Consider the following 22,198-nt stretch of genomic DNA (forward strand, 5'->3'; position numbering starts at 1 on the left):
CAAAGCACTTTCCAATAAGTCCTCCTGAAGGACTCATTCTAAAAATATCATCCTGAATGACGCCCTCCAATAAGATCCTCCTGAAAGACTCCCGCTAAAAGTGTCCTCCTGAAGGACATTCTCCAATAAGTCATTTTGAAGGACTCCCTCTAAAAATTTCCTCATGAACGACATCGTTTAATAAGTCCTCTCTTGAAGGACTCTCTCTAAAAATGGCCTCTTGAAGGACATCCCCTAATAAGGTCCCTTGAAGGGCTCCCTCTAAAAAGTCTACACCTGCGGACATTAAAAGTTAGATAACCATTCTCCTGTTGGGGGCACTCCCTAGAAAGGTACACTTTAGTACATTTTTTAGGTGAGGCGCAAAAATAACATAGGAGTAAGTCCTACCAAAACTCATGCAGGTTTCCATCATCGATGGAGCCCCCGGAACTCCCATCTTAAGCCCTCATATGCTTCTCTAATTTATTTTCGCATAACTACATTTCATTATATATATCATGGGTAGTAACCCCCTGTCTAAGTACTCATATACAGGTAGTGTAAATGAGGCATCCTCCAAGAAAGCTAAAAGGAATCTCCCTCAAGACGGGTAAAAGAGGTATCCTTCTGGATAAGCCCCTCTGGTGTTGTGTTGCATTAGACAAAGCTTAAGGGTTCCATCATATCAAGAAGGCAATACAAGCATCAAGTACAAAATGAAGAACTAAAAGCATCACATTTCAGCCGTTGGCCTAAAACCATGGTCAGGGGCAGAGCAAAAATAACATCGAATAAAGCAAGAAAAATAGATTTTCTTATCACAGAGCAAGAAAATTAAAATTGTTTCATCTAGCAGCTAGAAAAAACCAGTTAGACTGCATCATCATTTTTTTCCCCATAAGCGAGATCTTCTTTCTCTTCCTCAAGTGGGGCATCAACAACAGGCACATGGGTGGCAAGAGGCTCAACATCGCCAGCCAAGTGAGATTCTTCTTCCTTTGATTTTGGGTGCGTTTACACTGGAGATCCCCTTCTATGAAATCAATTGCTGCTTCGTTGGGGTGACTCCTAACCTCTGCCTCAACCTCCCCCAATAAGTTGTCCAAATCTCCTTCTGCAAAAATTTCCCAGAGTCAGCATAGAACATAGAAGAAGCACAATTGGAGTACAAAGAAAGAAACCAACCTGAGTTTGGAGGGAGGCTTCCATCCCCGGGGATGGAGGGCTCTGCAAAGGGATCAGACACATTATACAAAGCTTTAGCAAGGTCAAGGAAAGTAGGCTCCTCTCCTGCAGGGGGGTATCTTTGAACCTAAAATTGTTCCTTATACGCTGTGAAGCCATGCTCAAAGTAAGGTCCAACTATCTTGGCCACCTCTTGCTGATATCCCTCAGACTTCTTGAAATCCTTAAAGGCGACTCTCCCAATAGACCTCCAAATAGTTCTTGCCTTCCTCCGAATGGCGAAAATCCATTATCTCCTTCTCCACCGCCTTCTTAAGGTCACTCTTATAGCTGGCCACCTCCTTCTGTAGCCTCGTCATATCGTTCTCCAACTATTGATAGCGGCTTGTAGCTTCCTTCTTCCCCTCCCTCAATTTGGTATTACTCCCTAGGCGTTCCACCTTGTCCTCCGACTTCCGCCTTTGGGCATCGTTTGGAGGAATAGAGGAACCAATGCGGCCTACAAGAGAGCTCTTCATACACAGAGGCCACCTGGAAAGGATCGAGAGCATCAGAAAAATTGTTGCATAAAGGAAAGAAAGAGAATGATACCTTGAATAAATAATAAGCCCCCATCCCTTTGAGCTCTTCCTTGGGAAGGGGGGTAAGAAGCTGCTTATCCCCAAGAGTCAAAACCTTATTCCTCACATCAGCCACTAAGGGATTTCTCCTCCTCTCTTGATCCAGTAATTGGTGGTTGTGAAGGCAGATAGAGAAAATGCGCAAAAACCTGGGGGGTGTGAATTTCTTCCTTGGAAAAGGGGGCAGGAGGAGGCACCGATGAAGGACGTGAGGAGGGAGCCCCCATAGAGCCTGTGCGAGGCCTCTTTGAAAAACCCCCAGCCACTCGACTCGGGGAGGCACCGATGAAGAACTGAGGAGGGAGCTCCCATAGAGCCTATGCGAGGTCTCTTTGAAAAACTCCCAGCCACCAGACCCAGGGAGGCACCAATGAAAGAGAAGGATGGACGTTTACTTTCCGACTCACTAGAGGGGGGGCGGCTTCAAGACCTTGGAGTTGGAGTCCTCCAGCGTGACCCCCCAACACATTGTCCCTCATGAGTTTACAATACATGATGTTCTCTGCAAACAAACAAAGGAGAGGTTGATACTTCAAGAAGACATAAGAAAGAAGATGCAACAACAAATAAAAACAAAAGGAATACCCAAAGAATCCCCTAAAGGTCCGTTTGAGGGGCCAAGCCAGAGTGCCCTAACAACCTCCCGCCAATGAGGGACTCGACAGTCATAAGGGGATGCATTCAACTTAGTACTCATGTAAAAAGAGTCCTCCTCGACACAGAAAACGTGCTGCTCAAGTCAAGGATGAGATGGAGTCGTGCCTTATCCATTGATTTTTGCCATTTTTCTTGAAAATGCAGGTCACGTACAGAGTCGTTGCGAAGAGGGACTCATTCTCTATAAATACAGGCAGTACCCCTCAACACGAACACCTTCAAGGATATGAAAATTATCTTGCTATTTTTTTGCAACTCTTAACTCGTGCTTTAGCCATATTTTGCTTACGAAATTCTTATTTTTATCTCAATTTATCATTATGATTTATTTGTATATTTATTTATTCCTAAATTTAGAACTAACTTGAGTTTCAGAGTGCTAATGCTTTATTTTGCAGGTCCTATTTCTCAAATTCTTTTGTTCAACCCGTCCAAATCCATTGTCATGATGCAAGAACATTGGACCCATACTAAATTCACATGCATCATCGCTGATTTTAATGGCCGTCTAATAATTAGCCCAATCCATTAGGTTGTCATCAATTTCTTGTGGTGAACTCACCAAAATACCCTTGTGGATTAAAAATTATAATTTTATTTATTTTTTAAATTTTTTTGATATTGTGTGGACTAAATGGATAATTTTTATAATTTCTAAAATTTTTTCATCCTCCCTCTTAATCCTTTTATAAGGTTTTAATTTTTTTTAAAAATAAAAACATATTGTAAGGACAAAGTTGACAATTTCATACATCCATCCGAAAATTATATAATTTCATCAAATATCAAGGATATTTGTAATTTTTTAAACGACGATGAGTTCATAATAATGCCAAATTTTAGGGGAGGTTGTTGTAATTTACCTTTGTTTTAAATACAAAAAAATAACTAAACCAAACAATTTTTCATCTAGGGGATCTTTTTATTTTCTTTTTTAGAATAAAACTAGGGAAAGGGCCAGGGCCAGGGCCAGGCTCACAAGTGTAGAGTCTAGTGTGTGAATGTGCAAAACCTATAATTCAAGTCGACAAGAATTCCGCAACCGTAAGCACAACGGAAAAGAGAAACAAGCAGCAACAGCAACAGCAACAGCAGCAGCAGCGGAATGGACTTCGCAGAGCAAAGCATGAATTTATTCGGAGAATCTGACGAAGAAGAGGGGAACAACAATAATTATTCCAACGACGATGAAGAAGAAAGAGAGCCGCAGCAACAGAGCTCCTCCTCTTCGCCGTCGTCTTCCTCCTCCTCCTCTAGTGGCTCCTCCTCTGCATCCTCCTCCTCGTCCTCGTCATCCTCCAACCACAGCAGCAGTGCGGAAGAGGACAACGACGATACTCATGGCGAAGTGAAGTCTTCGTCCTACAATAACCACGATTACAATTACAATGATGATAGTAACAGTCACTATTATGAGAATGATGAAGAGGCGGAGGAGGACAAGGATCTGTTTGATTCTGACAATGAGGAATACATTAAAACACCTGCCAACAGTCCCTTCCCTGTACCTGGTATATCACGCTTTTTTTCTTTTCTTGATTCTTGTGCTTCCTCTTACCTTTATTTGTGATTTTAAAGTTGTTTCGGTTTTGGGTTTTGTGTGGATTGGTCTTTTCCGATTGTCTCTTTTGTATTTTCTATCAATTGAAGGATATCTTTTGAGGATTCTATACTTGTCTGATTTATGCTTCTGTGTCCCTCCTCCCCTCTGTTGGTTTGCTTTTTTTTTCTTCTTGAGACAGTTTCGGTTTTGGGCAGCTTACAATTTTGTGCATTTTGTGGTTTTTGCAAGGTTTTGAGCCGTTTGCTTGCCCTCCCTTGTGCCTTGAATTTTATAGTTATCTTGAAAAGATTAGTTCCCCCTCATTTTTCTTGTCAGCTTTCCTTTTTGGGATTTGTTAATACTCTTATCTAATTCTACTTCTAGAATGCACCTGGATTTTCTTTCTGTTGAACTTGTGTTCATAGTTAGGCTACTTCCTCTATTTTTGATAATGTTGGAACTCATTCCTTTCTCAAATCAACTAAGGCGAATGGTAAACCTTGATTTTGTGATTTGTGTTCCTGATAAAGTAGTGCTACCTTTTGTAATGGTTTGGCCATGTGAAGACTATTATAATTAATGTGATGTTTCATCTGTAAACTGAGCTGAATAGGGATGGAGGTACATAAACCAGTGAATTTTCTTCAGGTTTTGTTTTAGTTGAAATGCAGAGGTCATATGTTGAGGAATAGATTAAACGCTGAGTTATTTGACCGAAAAAGAAAACAGCAGAACAACATTTTAATATGTCGAAATGTTTTCTTCTTCAAGAAGAAGATCGAAAGGTAAGTATGTTCAAAATTTATGCATCACCTTGACATTGGTGCAGATGACAGGAACTATTCCAGAATACCAAAATATAGTGATTGAAAATCTTGTCATGAAAAGATTTTGTTTGTGGAGCTTTATGATATTAGGATTCGGAATATTAGGGACCTCCATCAAGTGTGAAAACAGGACGCACTACAATATTGGGTAAAGTTCACCTCTCAGATGGGTTCTAATGTTTGGTTATTGTCAGGCACATCGAAAGATCAATGCTCTGATTCATTTATTGGCATTGGCGTTGGCTTTACCATGTTTGAATAATTTGATTCACTTTTTGGCATTATAAGAAGCAAAATGTATTGGCAATGGTTTTAGCCATTTAGCAATGTTTTGGAGCAACTGTATTATGTGTAAACTCTCTCTCAATGGCTACTCCTGCGGAACTATATCATTGAATTTATTTGAATCTCCAGTGAAAAGTGAAAAGGAAAGTGATTTTCACTGGTTACACTTACAGGTATATTTGAGCATATTGTACCATCTGTATTGTGTATTCTGCGTATGGGAAATAAAGATTTTGCTGCATGCGTTAATGATGTTTGATTTCTTTGTATGGAATCTGTCACCTTTGCACCCATGTATCATGTCATTGTTATGTTGTATACTCAGTTTTGCCCCCTGTGCGCAATACGAATAATCATACAAGAGGAGGTTTTGGGCGTGGACGCTGGCAGAATGATAGAGGACCTGGTCTCCTTCCCCGTCCTGGGCCTTATCCACAAAGGCAAAACTACGGTTATGGTCAAAAGTTCTTTAATAGTCACCGTGATGAACGCTTTGTCTCTGAGTTGAAATTCTCAAAAAGTGAAGAAACATTAGCCAGAAAAGCTATTGCTTTTCAGGAGGTAACAGTTTTTCTCCATCCCATTTAAAGCTGCCAAAATCTACATAGAGTCAGAGCACCATCGTATTAGTATGACTTGTCATTTGAAAATCTGCAAGGTTTCAGATTGGTTGAGTTCATGCTAAAGCATTGATTACATTTGTTGCAATGAATGTTTTGTTTGCACTTTTGAGGTCACAGGGGGACTCAGTCCATCACTTGCTGGTATTAGCCTACAGTTTGGTATCTAAGCCGCTAGAGCTCCACCAGGAATATTCCTTAAAACACTAATGACACTGTAGTAAAGCATCACTTGCTGGCAAAGATATGCATGTCGAAATATGCTGGTGAGTGAGTGAATTGAAGTTAGCCATGGAAACAAAAGGTAACAGGTGAGATCGTAGAGTCATCAGTAGATATGGTTTGGATTCGGGTGTTGGTAACATTATAAATGTATGGATATATCGGAAAGCACCCAGAAAAGTTAAGAATACAGGTAGTGAAAACTATCAAGTTCCTTTATCGGATCCAGAATTTGCATATTTTACTCATAACTCATAATTCTTAAAATGTGGCCATGACTGGCTTTTCATTGATTACTTTATTTCTTTAATATTTCCTAGGTGTTCTTGCTCTTGACCTACAGCTAGCATATTACATCGCTTGATCTACACTTTTAAATGGCTTTATGTTTAGGCTGCAACTCTTAACATGAAAACTCTCTCTCTCTCTCTCGCTTTTTTGTGCTCACAGGACTGGTCTAATTGAGGTCTTGTCTGAGCACCATGCTTTTTGCTAGTGACTTCTTCTCACTCACAGTTGACGACCTAATGGTAGGGTAAGAAGAGGAGCTAACTCGCTTTTAGACGGGGACGAGCTAATTGCAACGGGTGGCTTTCTGGTAGACATAAATCACGAGCCAAGCATTAAGCTTAGGCAAAGCCCTCAGAAGACCAGTCAAGTGAACAAAACAACGCATGATAGACTGCCATGCTAAAGGATTGCAACTTAAAACAGAGTTAGTCTAGTGTAGCACGAGTGATATGACCTATTTTTCATAGGTTAGGAGGGTTAACACCTAGACTATTTCTAAGAAATAGATTAAGGATGCATCCATAAATAAGCCTCATGTTATCCCTTATAAAGCCACCGTCTTCCTCAGGATGTAAAACTTAACTGACCAAGGGTAAGGAGTGGTGACGTGAACTCCTTGTCTTAGTTCCTTGCTTCCTAGACATCAGTTGTACATCTTGGATTATTGTGTTGGGTGAAGTGTGACCTCATGCATTTTTGCTGGAGAGCAAGTACCCTCCGTTGTAGTACTTATGGAATAGCAGGTCACACCTTGGCAAAGTGTCCTATGAATAGTCTTCGAGAGCCAACATATTAAGGGAATGACCCGAACCGATTAATTGGTACTAAAAATTTTATGAAAAAGGCATAAGAAAAGAGTAACAAGAGATGTGAAGGATAAAGACACTTCTAAACTGCATCATGTGTCAGTACATGGCTTCATGCATGCATTTTGCAACAAATGCATTTAGTTATATCATCTGATCCATTTTGGCTATTGTATTTTGTAAACTAGCCATGCGAACTTGCTTGCTTCAGTCGTGTCGAAGGTGGGGATGTCTACTTCGATGATCGCAGTTTGGTGAGTTTTTCCTTCTCTTTCATCAGAGTTCCACTCCTGCCGTTAACCAGCTCATCTGGATCAATTTTTCACATTCCTAGAGGCTGTTTAAGAGGCTTATCACTGAAGATATTGGAACTGACCTCAATGAGGGTTTTGATTCTTTCATTGAGAAGAAAGGTATGCTGTAATAGGATATGCGATAGTAATATTGTGTCCATCTCCTCTCCTGAATAACTATTTGTATTTTGGATCAAGTAGCAATTTTTCTAAATGTGGTGAATTCTTTGGGTTCGCACCAGACTTGGGCTCTCAAGGTTTTGGTGACCTTCTTGCTACAATAAGAAATAAAAATATACCTCTTCAGAACATGCACTTTGTGGTAAGATTCATTTTCCAGCTTTCATGCATTTCAGAAGTTTAAGGAGATGCTTCCACAGAGTTAACCTCATCATTTTTCTTCATCTTTTCTTCTATTGCAGACATATCGTAACAACCTTAACAAGGTAATTGCTGGTTCTTTTGATTGCTGCTTTGTTATTTCTATTGTTATTTGAATTATTGTAGGCTCCAAGTTACTACCAAGATTTTCTTGAGTAATGTGTTTGTGGGACTATTAGAGAAGTCAACTATCTTTATCTTTCTTGGGAAGGGAAAAAATGATAATGATGTTTTTCTCTTTTCCTTCTTGTCTAGTTTGATAGAAGCATGTTGTTGTAAATTAAAAAGGAATGATAACTTCTTTTTTCTCTTAACCTGGGGGGGAGGTAGTTGGACAATAAGCTTTTGTAGAAATGATGAAGTACCAAGAGAAAGGGTTGAGTATGATTGTATTTAGAATTTTTAAAATATAAAAATATGCACATAAGAAGCTAGTGAATCTTCTAGCACCTCTATAAAATAAGCAAGTCCAATAACTACCTCAGGTCTCTCTCCATCCAGATGCACATCAAATAATTTTCTCGAAAATCACCAAACAAGTACTTTTATTTAAAATATTTATGTGAAACATCTCAAATACATAACATATCCTCTTCTATATGACATTTTTCATTAGAATGTTGGAAAGTATCAGATATGTGTTTCTGGTTCAACTCTAAATGTGACATTGAAACTTTTTATGTGAAAGGCCGCTCAATACTCTGCATCTAGAGACCCAACACCTTGTTTTCAAGGAATCACAATGTCAATTATGTTCCTTCTTTGCATTTGCATGGAACATCTCAAATGTGAAACTTATGATCTTGACTATATGCAATAAGTATAGCTCTGTCATTATTGCACCAACGTAAGGATTATAGTGTTTCACTGCATGTCATATGCCCATGGGGACGAGGCATCTGATAGTCTCTAGCCTGCAACATTCCTTATGCTGGACAAATGCACAACTATACCATGCGAAACCATTATGGATCTTGCAATTCAAGTGGACATGAAAACGAGCTTATAATTTCTGCTGTGAACTAGGGAACTATGAAGATCTTACTGTAAACATCCCAGGGTTGTCGACCTCTTCTTTTTTTTCTTTTGTGTGTCACAAAAAGTCCAAACTCCAAAATCCTAAGGCTGTTATCTTAGTTGTAAGTGTCTAAATATATCAGAACTTGAGATGAGATGGCAGGATCTGCAACCTCCACTTTGAACTTATTACCTAAGTGGACTAGTATTCCAAGTTAAAGTGAATAAAAAAACAATATAGGGAGTTATTGAATGAGTGTGGGTACTATATGCAGGATGTAAAATGCTATAAACTTGTTTTGGGACACAACAAGAGGAAAGCATTTCCCCTAGTTTTATGAATGTGTAAGTAGTATGTTATCCGCACTTTCTTTTTCAATCTTGCAACTAACCTCTCCTCCACATTTTTAACATTTTTATGAATGAAAGTAACACAACTGCAATGATTCAGCAGACATGCCTGCGTTTCTTGATTCAGGTCGAACTGGATGGCTAAATAATAAGATAAAATAAAAATTGGCAGAGTTAAAAATTTTCTATTGGTGCAGAAAACTTACTTAAGTCTATAGTTTCTTTCTATCAGTTTAGGCTCCTTTTGGTTTCCAAGAAAGAGGGGGAAGGGAGGAAAAGGAAAAAGGAAAAAGAGCAAAATTCTGACTTTCAAGGAAAATTATCGTGTAAAGTAACATGTTCCTTACTTTTCCATGTGTTTGATAGTGAAAATTTTGCTAAAAATATAGCAATGAATCTAACATGGTGTTAATAGGAACAGTGATGTCAACAACTAAATGTTAATTTATGTATCTCTAGCTTGGATAATAACCATCAATGTTATAAAGTTTTTCTGGTTTGCCTAGGTATAGATAGATGGAGTTCAGCTTTTACTAAGTTGACTCTAGTACACTCTACTTAAGTTTCTTCTCAGCTTCTCCTTTAGCAATTCAGTCAATTTTAAAAAGGTTTAGCAATTATCATTGTTAGCATAATTCACCTTATTGCGATGTCTATAAACATAAAATCGAGAAAATCTCGAATCGAGACAATCCAATCTGAAAAATTCAGTTCTTCTTAAACAAGGTGGTCAATGCTTTTCAATATCTTAGTTCCGTTTTAATTTTTCCTTTTCTTTGTTTTTATAAAAGAAATGGTCATATTGAAGATTTTGTCAAAATATTGATATACTTTGGTAGATTAACTACAACTGAACCATCCTTTGCAAGTTCAGTACAGCAGATGATTGTACAGAAGTTTTGGTCAATTTGGAAGTAGGTTATAGAATCTAAAACCAGAAAAGATACTGTTTTCAGAAAGACGGAACCATCTTTCATGAATTATCAATTAAACTACTGGTAAATTATTTCTCCTGATTTTCCCCCATTTCCATTTGAAACCAAAGAACCTTAGTAAGTTCTTTTTCTTTCACTCTTGATAACATTGATAGGGTGGCGATCTTTGAGGGTAATAGAGATTGTGCAACTTATTCTAAATAACTTTCTGATGCATTTCATCTCTAGATTCTGGCTACTGCTTATATCAGGCACGAACCTTGGGAAATGGGGGTGCATAAAAGGAATGGAGTTGTATATCTTGATGTGCATAAATTGCCTGAGAGGCCACAAAGTGAACTGGATCGTCGAAGGTACAAAATTACGTTTTCTGTTTATATATTATCTGAAAACTTCTGCATCTTACTTGGCTACTTGATCCTTTGATTTGGTTTAGTTGGGGTTGGAGTGGAGTAAGTTGGGGAGGGGAACAGGAAGGGTAACTCACAAGTGAGAGAATGAAATATTTGCTGCATAGGGCTGGAAAATAATAGAAATATACATGGTTATGTGTGTTGTTCCGTGTTATTAGCATAAATGCCCTCAAGCGGCCATGGATGAAGGCAAATTGGAGAAGGTTAGCAGAAACCAATGACATATTTGCATGAAGTTGGATGCAGAATCAAGACCTACATACCGTTATCTAGAGATCTGCTTAACTTGATTGATTCCACAGGAATATATTACTCCTATTTATATACAAGGGGAAGAATAGTTTGGAAAATATATTAGTCAATCCCTAAAATAAATCCATGATTACGATCCCTATCAAATCCCTAATAATACATTGAATAACACTCCCCCACAAGCTGGAGTGTAGATATTAGTCATGCGTAGCTTGTGATAAAGATAAACGATATGAGTTCTACATATAGCCTTTTTAAAAAGTCCCCTAGTTGTTCTCCGTTGTTCATACATTGTGTAGAAAACAAGTCTAGTTACACCTTTTTAGGAATGAAATGACAATCAGTTCTATGCTTATGAAATATAGAGTTCGAAGCAATATGAATGGCAACTCGGTTTCACACTATAGCTTTGCTGGCATTGAGACTACAACCAACTTTAAGTAAGAGCTAATATGTCCACATTATTCCAGAGACTTGTAGCCTTATATTGTGAATTTATACTAGATCTTGCTATACTATTTTTTTCCTTATATCTTTTTTGGAATCAAATGTCCTCCAATGGAGACACAGTGGCTTCTAGCTGATCAATCTTTGATCCCACTTAGTCTTCATCTAAGAAGTACTATACACAAGTGTGGTCATGATTCTTATACAATACACTTAGTCCAGGAGTGCCTTCAAACTGCAGAAGATATGTCTTAAAGCCGACCTAACAATGTTTTATTGGGTAAAAGATACGAATTGATTTGCCCTACCAATAAAGTTTGCAATGCTTGTTCGAGTCATTGTAAGATAGTCCAATTTTCTGACCAGTCTTCTATCCTTCGTAGTACCTTCAAATAAGTCTGCCTCCTCAATGAGAGAGAGAGAGAGAGGGTTGGAAGATTAATTTAGGAAATACATTGACAAATCCCAATAATCAATTAGGATCCTTTCAAATCCCTTACAAGACTAGTTTTTATATTCCATAACCCATATCATTTAGCCTCCTGTTCAATTAATAATGTCAAGCTCTCTTCAATTTAGAATGTTGACCTAATTTATGTATTTTCTTTCTTGTGAGTGTTTGTTTATCCATTGACTTAAACTTTTTTCTATTATCTTTTTTGAATATAGATGTTATTGGGGCTATTGTTTCGAGACTCTTGCCACAGAAGATCCAAGAAGAGCTGATGGAGAAGGGATACATCATGTTGATGCCAATGTTGAATACTGTGCTGTGATTAAAACCAAATTAGGAGCTCATAGAATACTCATGGGTGCTGAAATGGACTGCTGTGATTCAACGGATGATGGTAGGAGATTCTATGTGGAGCTAAAAACAAGTCGTGAGGTTGGCATTGTTGTTGGATTCTCTTTTGTTGCTTGTTCTTGTTTCCTTATCAAGGTTGTGATGATCTCTCTCATTTGTGATTCTACAGTTGGATTATCACACAGAGGAAAGATATGAGAGGGAGAAATTGCTCAAGTTCTGGGTAATTTTCATTGCTAAAGTTTTGTTTTGGATTTCTTCCACCCAAGTATAAAGTCTACATGGTTTCTTTTTGTCATCTTCCTTCACTTTCTTTCTCCCGCCGGTGTTAGTGCTGTTAAATGAACATTATCTAATATACAGTTTTGATATGTTGAGTAGTATCTTTCTTAGGGTGGTGCTTGATTGGTCCTTATAGCTGCTGGTTGATTGTTCAGTAGAGATAAGTTATTAATTAATCCTGAATTTTATGAAATTTTCTTTTCCCCCAGTTACTGCCAATCATATTAGTTATTAAAATTTACTTGGCTTTTCGGCTTAATATAGTGTTGAGGAGACCTTGCTAAACGAGAAGTCTCATTCCCTGATTTAGATTCTTAGAAAGTACTAGAATTTCAGAATTATGAGGGACTTTTTAAAGTTGAAAGGTAGAATGTTCTCATTTATATGATGGAAATAGGTAGTGGAGACACTATAACAAGGCATTTTTCCTGGAGTTGCTTTGCAGATTTCTTGTCGTGGACTTTACTGTCCAGAATAGTTCCCTGAATATGTGAATTACTGGATTTATTGAATAATATCTGCACCATAGTTATGTGGGATTTTGAGAATTTGTTTTACCACCTTTGCTCTATAGTGTGGTCCTTTTGTTGTACATTCTGCTATATTAGTATATATGCCAATTTAGAATATTTCTCTCCTAGACATATGGCCTGTTTGACCAAAGTGTTATTACCATCCTTTTCATCTTTGGTAAAAAGAGTCCATTGACTAATTCATGATAGCATGCAATTGAGAATGTGGGATTTGCAAATTTGGAATATTTCTCTGCTAGATAGATGAGCTGTTTGACCAAAGTTTTATTAACATGATTGCCACTTTATTAGCTTCATTGAAGGCCTCCACTGACTAATTCATGACAGCATGACTATTAATCTGTATATCTTCGTAGTATATTCCAGAGACAAATAAAATCTTTCTTAATACATTCGTAGACAATTGGATAGAGCACCAATCAACCCAAGATGAAAATGAGTTCTTGTTGTTGCTAGCTGCTTAAAATCGATTCTGGTCCTTGGAGGCTATCAGAATATTTGATTTCTAAAGACGATATTGTACTTGAAGTGTTAACTATAATTTACTTAAACAACCTGTTTCTGATGGTGGAATGAACTGATAAATGTCACTTAGCTTATCAAAATCATGTACAATCATAAGAACAAATGGAGTCAACTTTAATGTGGAGTATCTTATGTAAATTGGCCATATTAGTTGTTTGTCTTCTCCTGATAAAAGATGATATGAATATAGGCCTCTTCTGTCTTTGTGCCACGCATCAACGAAAAAGGTGGTTGCTTTTATATCTGTACTTCTTGTCAATGCAATTTTAGACCGGCTTGTCATGCTAGTTGATTGAGCTTACCTTGTACAATGTTTCAACATTCAAATATGTAGAAGCTTTCCCTGCTGTCTGTCAAATTTTAGGATGTGTTGTACACATATAAATCATGGAAGATTTCAGATATCTATGTGTGTCCTCTATGAAGTTCAAAATACTATTCTATTATCGCTTGTGGTGAAAGGTAGATCTAATTTGTTTTTATACTAAGTGAAGGATGAACATTTAATGGAAGTCCAAACATCAGGTGGGTGATGCCGTGATGCCTGATTATGAAGTAAAATCTCCTACTGAACTTGAGAGTTACTTTCAGCTAGAAACACTCTTTGCTTAATGCTCCTTGCCGAGTGCCTTAAGGAATTTCATGTCTGTAATAACATATCTCCTGTCATCCTATTATCTTGGAGAGTTCTGATTTCACCTTTAGTACGGTTGGAGCAGTTGTAATTTTAGCTTGAACTTGTCCTGCAATCTGTGAATGTTGCTTTTATGGTCCTTTTTCTACATGTGAACCTTTCTCTGCTTTGCGTCTCATATTAGATTTATCTCTATTGTAGATTTGTCTTGACATTTTATATTGCTATACTCCTATCAATGTTGCAGATTCAATCTTTCCTTGCCGGTGTACCTTATATTGTTATTGGGTTCAGGTACTACCTGTGTCTTTTCAGCTGATTCTTTATTTCTCATCCCTGAATGGTTTTAATACTCTCAAAGACCTTGGAAACAGAAAGCTCTATGTCTTATCATTTTAATGCTATCATATATGTTGGTTGGAATTTCCTTACTGCAGGGATGACGGTGGTCGACTTGTCCGTACAGAACGACTAAGAACCAAAGATATAACGCACAGGGTTAAGATGAAAAATTACTGGCAGGTAATTTGATGTCGGTATTTAGGTGCAGGATAAAACTTTATTCTCTTTATTTTATACACATGCCAAGCGGACATTCTCTCACACTGTTGCTAAGAATAGTACTGTTGGGGAAACATGTTACTTTTTTTTACATAAAGAGATCACCTTGTCTTAGCGCAAAAGTGATTTGCAAATCAGAATTTTTTTTCCTACTTGATTGGTTATTAATATGTATTATTAGTGCTTGCATGGAAAGTTGGCACATTATCTTATGCTGTACAAGTACTTGTACTCGCAAGTTGGGAAATGTAGTGGACTAATTATTGTCTGCACATCTAAAAGTATTTTATTATTGGCACATCAAACTGTGCTGATTATATAATTTCCTGGTCATTTTCTTGGATTCTTGCTGGTAGGGGGGAGTGTGCCTAGCATTTGCAGACGAGGTGTTATGCTGGCTTTACGGAACAGTCAAAGAGAGTAAGAACTTTAATAATGTTTTTCTGTTTGGCTATTGAATTGATCAGTGCTGGAAAGTGGATAGAACATTTCTTGGTCTCGTATTTGTCAGATTTCAGTGGTTTCCTCTCATTTTCCCAGTGCTCAAACCGAGCATTCATGTTAAAACACATTAACATCATCTCGTTGTATGGCTGCAGATGAAGACTACATATTGCAGTTTGCGCCACCATTCACACGATTGGAGCTTCTTCAAGCTCAGTCTTGCCCTGATGTTATAACTAACCACGTTTTACAGTTATAGCCACTCAGCAGAAAGTTTCTTAACAGAAAATATCAAACATTGTACTATATGAACATGGTTGCTTCAGGGATTTGAACTGAAGGGTCCAAAGCCTTAAGAATTGTTCAGTGGTATCATTTTACAATCACAGCAACATTAAGTTTTAACTATTGTTGTGATATTATATCATCTAATTTTGGTCCCCTCAATTTAGTATCTCACATGTATAATTCAATTGTATGAACAGGTGATGGTTGTTTACTGTTTAAGAGCAACTGAATACTTTTTCATTGTCTTTCTTTTCTTTTTCCCCTTGGGATCAGTAACTTGTATCCTATACACAATTTTAAGCTTCTTCCCCGCACCCCCAATGAGTCATGCAAATTTGCGGTGATGAATATGTGATGTAGAATGCATATCGCATACTTTGAAGGATAAGTAGTCTCTTTATGTTCCTTCTCACTGAAAACGACTTAAAACTCCTTGTTTTCCCCCCATCTTAGCTACTGGTCAGAGGAAAAAAACTAGTGTTTCCTACATTAGTTTATTTATTGAGAAGCTGGTTTCGGACTGCAATGCAACTCTAGAAAGGTAAAATATTGTTGATTAATAAGAGCTTTGGGTTGCCCTTTGCTTCAATTCCATAATGCAGTGTAGCTTGATAGTAATATTTTTTATTGCCACTTAATGTTATATAATTTCCATCTTTATTAGTAATATGTTGCAATGAAGTTTCTGTTTACCCTGTTAGCTTTAATTCTTTTATTTGAATTTTCCTTTTGTTGGATAGTCTGCCAGGTATCATTAGATTATGTTTGGGTTAATTATACTTTTTGTCCTTCTGTATAGCCAAGTATTCACTTTGGTCTTAATGTTCATCTCCTTTGATTTTGGTCCCTAAACATTTATTGTTAAGTTGGCTATCGAAACTAACCGTGGCCTCAAGACACGACTATGTGGAGTTACATGGCTGGTCATGTAGCACTTAGCTTTTGCCTGAAGGAGGAACACTTCGGTGTCTGTTTACTGACCCCTATGTTTACATATCACGCTGCAGTGTACTCGGGTGCACTCTGAATTTCATTATTCTAGAATATGGCCGTGTCCTCTGACATGACTAGGCTGTGTTAAGCTCTATTTCTGGCTGACGCACAAAGTTCTCAACAGATAAACAACATAAATATGTTCAACAAACAGCACATAAGAACAACAAACATGTTCAATAAATAGACACAAGACAACGCTTTTAGAATCATCCGAGCAGGTCTGGAGCTCTTTATTGAAACATCATCAACATCATCTGAAGAGGACACTGTTTGCCTAGAACTCTTTCCTGAAGCAGCAGGAGTAGGGGTTTCTGAAGAAGATCTCCTAGAGGCGGAATGGGATGCTCGCGATGTGCTGATAACAACTTTGCTTGGATGATGCTGCTGCTCCAACACCAGGAGGATAGACTTTTTCCAAATTCGGAATGCAACATATCAAATTTGAAACAGTTGGCATCCATTCCTTCCTTGACAATCATGGGAGTTTCCATGACTGATAATGATGCCCGAGTTCCCTACAAGAAGTCGCATTTTAATTCATAAGTGATTCAACTAAAAAATACATTTATAATTGAGTGGACTTGAGCTACTTACATTTGTAGTCTCTATTGAACCTCCAGTTTGAACTGTCTTTTTATTTGCTTGTGGCCTCCCAACCTGCAGCTAAAAATATATACTAAAAACATTGACCATTAAACTAAAATAAGTACAATAAACTCCAGTACAATACTTGTAGTTTTGATCTGGTGCTTGGAGGAGGAGGATGCTCTTGGATAGGTTCAGACATTGCCGAGGCTTGGGTAGGCATCAACTTGTGTGGTTTTTGACTCTTGATCATCATTGGTCGGTGCACTTTCAACTCATTGTTCAACCCATTCATCATTAAATCTTCTTGTTTTAGGACATGATGTAGTGTTATGCCCTATGCACTTGTTTGATCTTCCAACACACCTTAGGTTATGTGGATTAGCACTAGGTATGGGGGGCTCTGTGGTTCCTTCATTCTTAATGCCTTTTCGTTGTATACAATGTATTTGTTCTTGTAGGTCATAGCTTAAGCTCATCAAGGACAAAAGCTATTTTCCATAACATCTCATACTGTAATAGTGATGGATGTAGAATAGATTTCAGGCTCTTCATTTCTACACTAGCTTAGCAGAAATAGTACAATTACATGGAATTCCAGTTAAGTCCCACCTTTTATAACTACAAGTCCTCTCTTGTACTACAAGTCTTTATGATTTGGAAGTGCCACTCATCTTACTTCATATAGGAATCATCTCACCATCTCAACTGTCATGCAATCCAAACATTCACACATGTTGTTAAGCAATATGTCATACTTAGCAAAGATGTGAAATTAGAGCACGTCCCCCCCCTTCCATACTTCATATTCAACAAATCTCATCCTCCTACCCTTCCTAAAACAAATGATTCTCTACTACAAAGTTTGCCTCCCCTTTGTTGTTAAATATCATTTCCAGTTTTAGCTCAGCATTCTCACCATAACCTCCAAGATTGGACTTAGGATACCTCTTCCCCGTCTCTTCATCGTCCTCAAAACCCTAAATACTAGCCAATTCGTCATCACAACCACAACCAACGTCAACATCCTCTTCCTCATGTAATCTGGAATATATATTAGAACTAGAGAAATCAGTCTCATCAACGCGCCTTATTCTTAGCCCCACCTGGAAATCAACCTCAGCTTCCACATTGGCATCAAATAAAATGTAATTCTTCTCTAGATCATAATCACTATTAAAGAACACCTCCTAATCATCTACTTGGGTGCTTACTTCAATCTGATGCCCACCTATGTCACCAACTATAGTAGATAATTCCTCTGCTTGCCCTTCACCAAGAGACTCCAAGTAATTTCAACTTCATAATTCTCAGGTATGTACTTTCTCATCGCAAACATCTGTGAATCTGTCTCAATACACCTACATTGCCTATCATAATTATACCCATACCTGTGCTAGAATCACACAGTATCCCTCTCACTGTACCCCAAATTTTTAGCATAATCCCACATATCCAACATGCCTATTTGATCATAATCACTAAAGTCATAATACTCAACCTGCCCTCCACATTCTCTGTGGAGCATGCTTCATCACACCTCTATGATGTATTTTAAGTGTAAAACAAGTCACCTGTTGTTTCTACTGATTTGTTACTTAATTTGCTTATTTAGTAAAAACTAAAAACAAAAAACAAAACAAAGTATAATGAACAATTGATCTCAACAATAATTAATTGCAATCAAATAACAACCCTAAACATAATAACATACGTACCTAATTTTCAACAATTAACAATAATTCAAATTCGAACTACCATAATGCTTAATATTTTTCAGCAATTATCTGAAAGCCATTAATTTGAGCCCTATTTTTGAAAAAAAAAAAAAAGAGACCCTAACCCTAAACAAAAGGAGACCCTAATTGCAAAATAAAAATATTTCATTAAACCAGTGGCTTTTGTGGTTTCACTGGTTCGGATTTCCAGCCTGATTTCAGCGTACCTTATGTAGCCTGACTCATACATTATTTAGCCTCGTATTTATCCTCGTCCGTCTCGTGGTCCTCAAAGTTGTCTTCATCATCCTCTTCATCTTCATTATCAATTTGACCACCTTAAGTCCGTGAAGTATCTACACCCTGTTGGTGTGCAATCGAAAGATCAACCACAATTTGTAAACCATTAGAATCACGTAGATCGTACAACTGATTGCCCGTAGCAACTTGAAGGACTGATACTACTTCCTCCGGCTGATATGCGGCCTCAGTCCGCTTGGAATCATCAACAACTCTTCGAGCCTTGGTTTTGCAGACAACCATCCAATCCGTTTTGTCCCTCTTCATACTTGGGTACTTTATGTAGTACACTTGCACTGCTTGTTGTGCGAGTATGAATGACTCATCCTTTTGGTACACCTTTTTAAAGTTTACATCAATGAGGTGATAACTTGGGTGTACCTTCATAACTCTTACTAGATCGACCCAACAACAATTGAATAGAACGATGTTCAAGTTTGGAATAAGTGTGTATATCAATTGAATGATCTCTTTGATGATGCCATAAAAGTCATTATCCTCATCTATATACGATGAACTTTTAACACACACACCCCATAATTCATGGTTGACTTGCCAGCATTGTGACGTTCAGTGTGACAGTTGTACCCATTCACAAAAATAGCAAGGGACCGACGTTACTTCTGCACTTGGACCCCAATAATGACACTTCAGGAGCTCGTTGTCTGTGTAGTTCAACTCGGGATATACCTGCGCGTTCATATATTAATCAGATATTATGAATTTGGACACAATGTACTTTTAAAAATTACAAAACAAATGTATTAGCTTACACGTTGTTTGAACCAATCCTTGAACTCAGTCGATATAAGTCGATCAATAATTGGTCGGCCAAATGGTGGTGTCGTTATAGTTCGTTCAAGTATGATCTGTACATATATTAATTAGATAAATGATATATATATGTATATATTTACTTATATACACTAATTAACATATATGTATATTTAAAATAATAACTTACTCATAATATGGCCTGACTACTTTACAGTTGGTCAAAATATACGTCTAAATGGTGCGCCGTTCTGGTCCACTGAGTAATCTCTTCTTTGAGGTACCACTAGCCCGACCAGGGTAGTTAAAAATAGACCCTTGGATTCCATCATCGCTGCTCGTGCGCTCATCATTTCTACGAGGCATGCTTCATTTGGATAACACGTCTGGATCAAAATACTGTGGAAAAAATAAATCGATTTCCTCAACAATGTGTGCCTCGATAATTAATGCCTCAACATGTGTTTTATTTTCACCTTTTTCTTCAACCCACGAACAATAAGATGCTCCATTGAGTTAAAAAAAGTTGGAGGAAATATCTTCTCAAGGTTGCACAATATGATTGACAACACTGTTTTCTAACTCATATAGCTTGGCGACATCAAACATGGTCGAGCATATGCTTTGAAATAAAAGACTAACCTCCGTTAATACACTCTATACATGCTCGGGAAGCATCTTATGAAAGGCAATTGGGATCAAGTTCTACATGATAGATAGCAGTAATGGCTCCTCATCATGCATATGCAATTTCGTCATGTCAACGCAACGGGCAAGGTTAGACGCGTAGCCATCAGGAAACTTAAGGCCACAAATCCATTCACATATCCCCCTCTTCTGCTCCTTCATCAGAGCATAGACTGCTTTAGGCATAATGTTCGGTCTACGTTCATCCAACTCAAGCTCCGGGCGATTACAGATGATCTTCAAATTCTTGCGTGCATTCAAATTATCTTTTGTCTTTCCCTTAATGTCCATGATTGTGTTGAATATATTGTCAAATATATTTTTCTCAATGTGCATAACATCAAGATTGTGTCAGATCAGATGCGTTGCCCAGTATGGAAAATCCTAAAAGATGATATTTTTTCATCCACTTGTGGTCGCTCCCATAATCGGAAGGGAGTGTCAACGATATTTTGACTATAGGACTAATGTTTGCAACCCAATCCAGGATTTGGTTTCCTATCACTCTCGGATGTGCAACCTTATATTCTACATGATTCTTCGTGAAGGTTTTCTTGTTCCTTCGGTAGGGGTGGTGCTCAGAGAGAAACTATTTGTGGCAGTCAAAGTACCACGCCTTCCTACCATTCTGCAAATAGAATGTCCATGTGTCATCCATACAAATTGAACAACCCATAACATCAGCGGTACTCCACCCAGACGCCATCCCATAGGCGAGTAGGTTGTTCACAGTCCACATCAGTGCCACCCGCATGATGAATGCGTTGTCTGTGGCATTGCCGTTCTTTCGTACGCCCACATGCCACAATTGCAGCAATTCTTTAATGAACGATTACAGTACACATCGCTCAAATGCTTCGGATTAGAAGGGCCAGAGATTACCATCGTCAAAAATATGTATTCAAAACCTATGCACATATTAAGGAAGAGATTGTACGGTGTAATGACAACGGGCCAACATGAATAAGTATGACCGTACTGACCGTGAGGCACAAAACTGTCTGTGCAAAAGCCCAGCCGAACATTACGCAGCTCTTCTCTAAAATCGGGATACGTCCAGTCAAAATGCTTCCAAGCCTCGATATCAGATGGATGACAATTGACCCCTCCCCCGTTTGATGTGGTGCATGCCATGTCATGTGCTTGACAGTTGCCCTCGAAAAATACAACCTCTGCAGATGGGAAGTAAGTGGCAGGTACCTAAGGACGACATACGGGGACTTCTTGCGGCGTGGGTCTCACCCTCAGGTCGGCTTGTACCTAGCGTCTTCACAAAACTTGCAGTACTCCAAATTGATGTCATCCTTCCAGTACAACATGCAACTATTCTTATATGCATTGATCTTCTGAACGGGTAAACCCAAACCTTTATTAACTTCTTCATGCTGTAGTAATTTCTTGGCAGGGTGTGACCTGGGGGCAATAGTTTATTAGACCACTGGGATATTCGATCACATGATCGCTTAGAAATATGGTCGTCCACCTTGATATCCACCAACTCAACAACAGATATCAATTTAGATTGGGTGCAACCGGTTCACAGTAGCCGGTCTCCAACATGCACTACATTGTAAAAACGGTTTGCCAATCCTGACTCATAATCATAGGGGCCACCCCATAATAATATGAACTAGAACCGGCATCAACAGGACATGACCACGTACCATCATCAAGCACACCATCGTGAGAAGAAGAAAAATAACTCGGTCCAGCTGCATCAAAAACCTTCCTCTGAGCTCAATCCATATGTTATTCACCACCCTAATATGAATTTTACAACTCGACATGGGTAGTTGGAGTTTGCTCCTCCGGCACTAAAAGAACAGTTACAGCCTCAAAGTACTCCTGCACCCTATTCTCACCATGAAGTTCTATTATAATATTCTGGCATAAACCCTCGCATACACAAGTGATAACTGACATCTTCGCGTGTTCTAAA

At 38.2% G+C, this 22,198-nt stretch overlaps 1 protein-coding gene across 1 annotated transcript; it reads left to right on the forward strand.

Moving 5' to 3' along the window:
• LOC105155961 (decapping nuclease DXO homolog, chloroplastic) lies at window positions 3,439–15,439 on the forward strand (the record flags this gene model as incomplete). The annotated part of the gene is given in 13 exon segments (XM_011071960.2): window positions 3,439–3,955; window positions 5,425–5,660; window positions 7,227–7,292; window positions 7,373–7,451; window positions 7,574–7,653; window positions 7,754–7,777; window positions 10,244–10,368; window positions 11,797–12,013; window positions 12,102–12,155; window positions 14,154–14,200; window positions 14,344–14,428; window positions 14,824–14,887; window positions 15,067–15,439. Coding segments are annotated over 13 exon segments (1,587 nt in total). The 3' UTR covers window positions 15,171–15,439.

This window comes from Sesamum indicum, linkage group LG2, assembly GCF_000512975.1.
Source record: "Sesamum indicum cultivar Zhongzhi No. 13 linkage group LG2, S_indicum_v1.0, whole genome shotgun sequence".
NCBI lineage: Eukaryota > Viridiplantae > Streptophyta > Magnoliopsida > Lamiales > Pedaliaceae > Sesamum > Sesamum indicum.